The sequence below is a fragment of the Armigeres subalbatus genome, chromosome 2 (genome assembly GCF_024139115.2).
Source record: "Armigeres subalbatus isolate Guangzhou_Male chromosome 2, GZ_Asu_2, whole genome shotgun sequence".
Lineage (NCBI taxonomy): Eukaryota > Metazoa > Arthropoda > Insecta > Diptera > Culicidae > Armigeres > Armigeres subalbatus.
In genome coordinates, this window is record NC_085140.1 from 374,612,341 (window position 1) to 374,618,516 (window position 6,176).

Consider the following 6,176-nt stretch of genomic DNA (forward strand, 5'->3'; position numbering starts at 1 on the left):
TGTTACGGGTGGGGGTGGTTTTGAAAATTGTTACGGATTGTTACGAGGGGGTGGGAGGTTCTTAAAAACAACATTTTTCGCGTTACGTAATATTTGAACAGGCCCTAATATTGCACATAAATCCCAAAATATAATCCAAAATATAATCATTGTTGTGTGCGTCTTGAAATTGAAGACATGTTTTCAAATTTGGCATCGCTGCTCCGAGTGCGCACTGCTTAAAAATTACACCGCAAGCAATTTTTATCGCTGGTGCTATCGGTCAAAGTGTCAGATGACAATTTTAAGGCCGAACGGGAAAGAATCTTCAAAATGGGCGCTATTGTGGCTGTTCAATATATACCGGTGGTGGCACCTGATATTATAATCAAAATAAAAGAGATGATGCTTCACAGGTTGGAAAATAGGGTATCTGATTTTGCCTGATTGTGTTGAGATTTGGAAATCGTTATAAAATTATATCAAATAATGTTCATAAACTTGAATTATTGCTTTAATCAGTCAATTATACGGTTTTGTTTTGTACCTATTTTGTTTCGTCGGTTTCACCTTAAATTAATCCCATAAAGCAAGCCGGGAATCAAAACAAAAACAAACAGTAACCGTTTTTGATTAATTTCAACGGTGTTTTTTGTTATTTTGCTTACGCTAGATCGATCATTTTAGCTTTCAGCTGATAAAAGTGATAAAACAAAATGTGAATGATGTAAAATTCAACTAGTATCAGCAAGAGTGCGATCTTCCCCCGGAGAACGATAACAATTTTTCTATCGCAAATAGTATAATAGGAAGGGGCTTCAGCAGCAGCAATGGCCCTGTCGGAGATTGCGGACTTTGTCGTGAATGTGTTCCATCTAATCAACTATCTGCTGAAAGTTAGCATCTTTATCGGTAAGGTGCTGGTGGAGATAATTCAACATGCTGCCGTCATCATCTGGACGGTGTTGCAAGCGATCGGACGATTCATGGTCGTATTCTACGAGGACTATTCTTACTTCGTGGAGGACTTCCGGATCGCACTCAGCTCTATTGCCCGGTTTGTTATCGATTGCCTGGGGGCCATTTGTGAAGGCATTATCAATGGGGTGATATCAGTACAAAAAGCAGTCGCCGCAGGATACCATGGCGTCGGGGAATTGTTATCCGGGAGATTGCTAACAGTTCCTATCTTTACGTTTGAGTTTGTGAAACAGGTGAGTATGTTTGAGCAAAGTTTTCAGGAAAAACTTTGGGCACTTCTAAACAATCAATTGCTTCATAATTGTAACTTATATATAAATATTATTTACAGGTATTAGTGCTCGTCGGAAATGGAGTATGGTTTTTGATCACCCTGCCAGCACATTTTGTAAAAAACTTCTGGGAATGTATTGATACCAGCATAGCAGTTATTGGTCAGTTTTCGAGAAACGTTGGTTCGAAGAGTTTGGAGGTTCTGTCTCGTATGGGGAACTACCTGATAAAAGATGTTCCCCTGCAGTCAGCCGTTGGAATAGCTATTCTCTTTGTGGCATATATGAACCCCAAATGTAGCAAAAGGATAGCCTTATTTTGCTTCCGTATCATTCGCTACTTCTACCGAAAATTGCTGCCGTACGGGCGTGGGATTCGTCGAAAATATGTACAGTTCAAGCAAAAGATCGTACGATCGATCGTGTACTTCCTTATGATAATTTTATCTGCATTTGAATACCTCCATGCTCGTACCGCTTACATTTATGATACGGAAGTTCGTCGCACAGCATTATTCATTCGCAACTTTTTCACCTTTTCGAATCGGCGCCGAGTGCCGATAAATCGCCACACGAGGCAGAACTTTAATCGCATCGAAAATCGACAGAACTATTCGAGCTCAGAACAATCATCGCGTTCTTCATCAGCCTCGTCGTCGGAAAGCAGATCTCAACGTCAACGTGGCGGATCACCATTTGCTCAAACTAACGAAAACAGTACAAGTCCCAGCAAAAAGAAGGACTCGAACGGATCCACGGCCGCCATCGGACTTTGCATCATTTGTGAGGACAACGAGAAGTCAGTGGTGTTGGTACCGTGTGGACATTTGTGTCTGTGCAAGCGATGCGCCGATCAGTTAGGAAACTACGACAGATACTGCCCCATCTGCCGGACCTTGATTTACCGCAAGGTGGACGTTTTTATTTAGGATAAACATATTTCAATAGCTTAAGAGCACGTGTTTGATTTTCGGAAGCAATAGAGTAATAAACGTTCATTGAGATGATATTCGCGAGAATTAGCTTTGTTCTAGGATGCAAATTACTTTTTATCCAAGTAGAGAATAAGACTTGATTTTATCATTTAATGCTGTTTGAAGCAAATTTTATAGAAGAATAAGCAGAGATTAACCCTTAAAGGCGCAAGGCGATTTTTTTGGAAATCGTTGGAAATATTTTTAACATAAATAACCATTGAAATCATTAACATTAAACGTATTTTCGGTTTGTTGTTTTAAAACAACATTGCGCATTTAAGGGTTAAGCAAATAAAGACACTGATGGTAAATCATATACACACGGTGAATTATTATTAGAATAGGTACATGATCCTCCTGGGGCCCTCCTTAGCCGTGCGGTAATGCGCGTCTTACAAAGCTACAAAGAAAGACCATGCTGAGGGTGGCTGGGTTCGATTCCCGGTGCCGGTCTAGGTAATTTTCGGATTGGAAATTTTCTCGACTACTCTGGGCATTAGGTATCATCGTGTTAGCCTCATGATATACGAATGCAAAAATGGTAACTTGGCTTAGAATCCTCGCAGTTAATAACTGTGGAAGTGCTTAATGAACACTAAGCTGCGATGCTCAGTCCCAGTGTAGGGATGTAATGCCAATAAGAAGAAGAACATGAGAATTCTTTGTGGGGAAAATCAACTAGACACATAGACAGCGCTGTTAGTGATCAATGCTGCTCAAAATAGTGACTTCGTTTCCAGTTCAAGACAGCAGTACGATCGGTTGTGCTTTTCGGTCGCGCATTTTTTCCAAGTGTTGTTTTGCTCGTTCGTTTCTCGTTTCCGGACCCATAATGGGAGGTGGCCGACTCGATCGCTGGCAAGGTGTCAAAGCGCACCACAAATAGAGGCGAGGGAAACCCCTCCAAGAATATTCTGTCGAGCAACGTATTTCCTCGTTGCCACTTGATGACGCCGGCAATCCGCCGAAGAAGTCCAAAAAGCAACAAACTCAGCTGCCGCATGTGCAAACTGAGCGGATAGAGAAGAGCCCGCCTGTTTTCGTCAAGGGCGATCCACCGGATTTGTATGTATGTATGTATCTTCAATCTAACTCCCACTGTCTGGCAGTGGTATTATGGAAGAAAGCTGTCTTTAATAAAGTCAGCTTTAGCCCGGGAGTTAGAAGGTGCTAGCTCTACTGCAGCTCCAGTGACCCATTTCAGACTGCCTGGTAACTCACGTCCAGTCCGAGGTCACTTTCACTAGCAATAAGCCCCGCCTGTTTATGCTACCATTATCAATTGGATAAATGGATCCATAAACAAACTTCCGGATTTTTTAATCCAGCGCGCATTTAATTTTGGAATCATATAAAAACATATTGAAACAATCTCACCAAATTGATCCAATCACTTCCACGAACAATTTACTTCACACATCCCCGTATACACAAACGACTTCGCGCACTCAATTAAGAAATACACTTTATTAAAGTTAAATTCTAAACTTCAAAACACTTTTCTAGTACATGCAAAATATAAACATCAGCCGAATCTGTTTCTTGCGCGAACGAACAAAAACGTGACAGCAAATTCAAAACCAACCATCCGCGCGCATGGCTTGCTGCGATCCCAAAATCAGGGCGATCCACCGGATTTGTGGCCGAAAATTCGCCAGCTTATTGCAAAGGACCTCAAATGCACGTTCCGGCTTTGCAGCGAGGGAGTCAAGGCGATGCCTGCTAATCAAGATCACAACAAATCTATCGTGGAGTTCCACAAGTATGAGTTTCACACTCATGACCTCCCCGGCACGAAGCCGCTCAAGGCTTTGCTGCGAGGGCTCCGCGATATGAAGGAGGAACTGTGTGGTGAAACAAGTGTGATGAAGTGCATCCGACAGATGAGTGCGACAAGATGGAGGTGGCCGATCCAAAGTGCGCCAACTGTGGCGAAAAACATCGGGCCACTACGAAAGGCTGCCCGAAACGCAAGGAGCTCCTGGAAATACAAAGGAAAGCATCAACCAAGGCCCATCCGAAGAGGAACCATGTACTTAAGACACGTTACAATCGTTTGTCAAAAATCATCCAGGCCAGAATGGTGGACCTCATATAGTGATTTCTCCAATAAGATCCGCGTTCTCCCAGACCGTTCTGGAAATTGACCAAAATTCTAAAATTCAAGCGTCGGCCCATTCCACCTTTGATCCCATTAGACAACAATGGCTCTAACTTACTTATTTACTTACTTATGGATCCTGTAGAATCTGTCCCTGGTTCTCGAATCCCGGAATCCGTATCTAACTTCTAATGTGCTCCGCTGGTCACATTCGCTTCCCTCCAACGCGCGTGTCTCTCCGTTGTTTTTCAGCAGTCCAACTGTCAGAACAAGAACAAGGTTTTTCCATCCCAGGTAAGGTTTTTCCATCCCAGGTAAGGATCTTCCGATAGCAATCTCATATTATCTCCCAGGTATGCTCAATACACTACAACCCCCCTTAAGAATAAAATGCAAATTGTGGTTTCTTTACTAATTCAAAGGCTTTATTCAACGTTTTTCAAACTGTTCAATATGTTACATAATCGCGATATTTTTTTTGGTTGAAGAAGAAGACTGAGGTACGGGATTACTGTTATCGTCTCCAACGCTCGCTATACCATCATCCATCTGTTCTGTGTCGTCGTTATACGAATCAGATTCATCAGCCAAACCACTAACCTTCTTAAGATGTGCACCGCTGCGCCTATACTGCTTTCCTGTCCGTTTGGATTTGATAACAGTATCGGTTCCTGACTTATGCTGAACAACATGCTCTTCATTACTGAAATCAGTATCCAGCTTGTTAGATTTACACCGATAGTTTGCTTCTGATTCGCCGGCCGAACATGATTTCTCCAGGAGATTTTCCGGTTGACGGGTGATTGGTGGAGTGGTACGTGAGCAGGTACAGTCTCAACTCTCTCCGCCAGTCCTGGCCCAACTCTTGCGCAATACGAAGCCGTTTCAGGATAGAGCGGTTTTGCCGCTCCACTTCTCCGTTACTTTGTGGCCAGTACGGAATTGTATTCATAAGGTTGATACCATTAGCATCACAGAATTCCCGAAACTCGACACAATCTGAGCTGAACTGTGGAGCATTGTCAGCCTTCAGCGAAGTTGGTATGCCATATCTGCTGTTCTTTGATGACATGAGTGGGCCGAGGAAATCGAGAGCTATGGTCTCCCACGGAGCAGAAGGCGGCTTACTTCGAACCATTGGTTCTAGTCGATCTGGTGCCGATACAACAGTGCAACCCCTGCAATTCTTCACGAATTTCTCAACCATGAAGTCCATTTTGGGCCACCACACGTTTGACCGTAGATGATTTTTCATCATAACGATCCCCGGATGACCCTCATGAGCCGTTTCTAATACCTTCGATCTCAAACAAAGCGGGATAACAATGCGGTCGCCACGTAATAGTACACCGTTAAGCTCGCATAGCTCGTTTGAAATCACTCGAAACTCTACTGGCAACTCCTGTAGAGCATCCCGTCTGACAATGTCCAATATCAGCTGAGTTTCAATGTCATTGTTCGATGCGTCTTCAATTTGCTTCCAAGATAGTGCCGTTGTGTTGGCGGCATACAAAACAACTTCGTTGACCAAAATTTCTTCTGAGGGATCGAACGGAACAGCATCTTGCATAGGTAGTCGCGACAAAGTATCCGCTATGTTGTCTTTCCCAGCCACATGAATCACTTCGTAGTCGAAAGTCTGCAGCCTCAGCACCCAACGCTCAATGCGCGCACATGGTTTTGAGCGAATGCTGAACAAGAACTTCAATGCCTTGCAGTCGCAGAATATCTGGAACTTCTTACCCAAGAGATAGTATCGAAACCGCTCGACGCTACACACAATAGCTAAAGCCTCCTTTTCGTCGTTCTGTCTCCGTTAGAGATTTAGAGGCGTAACTGATTATGCGATGGACGTTGTCCGCATCA

General features: G+C 43.3%; 1 protein-coding gene across 1 annotated transcript; it reads left to right on the top strand.

Annotated features, from left to right (window-relative positions):
- Positions 1–432: 432 nt before the first annotated feature.
- Positions 433–2,525, top strand: LOC134217254 (uncharacterized). Its single transcript, XM_062696023.1, has 2 exons — positions 433–1,193; positions 1,292–2,525. Exons 1-2 carry the CDS (start codon positions 810–812, stop codon positions 2,159–2,161), a joined length of 1,254 nt encoding a protein of 417 aa, XP_062552007.1. The 5' UTR covers positions 433–809; the 3' UTR covers positions 2,162–2,525.
- Positions 2,526–6,176: the final 3,651 nt, after the last annotated feature.

Coding starts and splice junctions, on each gene's coding strand:
- LOC134217254 (XM_062696023.1), top strand. CDS start 810: ATGGCCCTGTCGGAGATTGCGGACTTTGTCGTGAATGTGTTCCATCTA. Junction 1,194..1,291: donor CGTTTGAGTTTGTGAAACAG/GTGAGTATGTTT, acceptor TATTATTTACAG/GTATTAGTGCTCGTCGGAAA.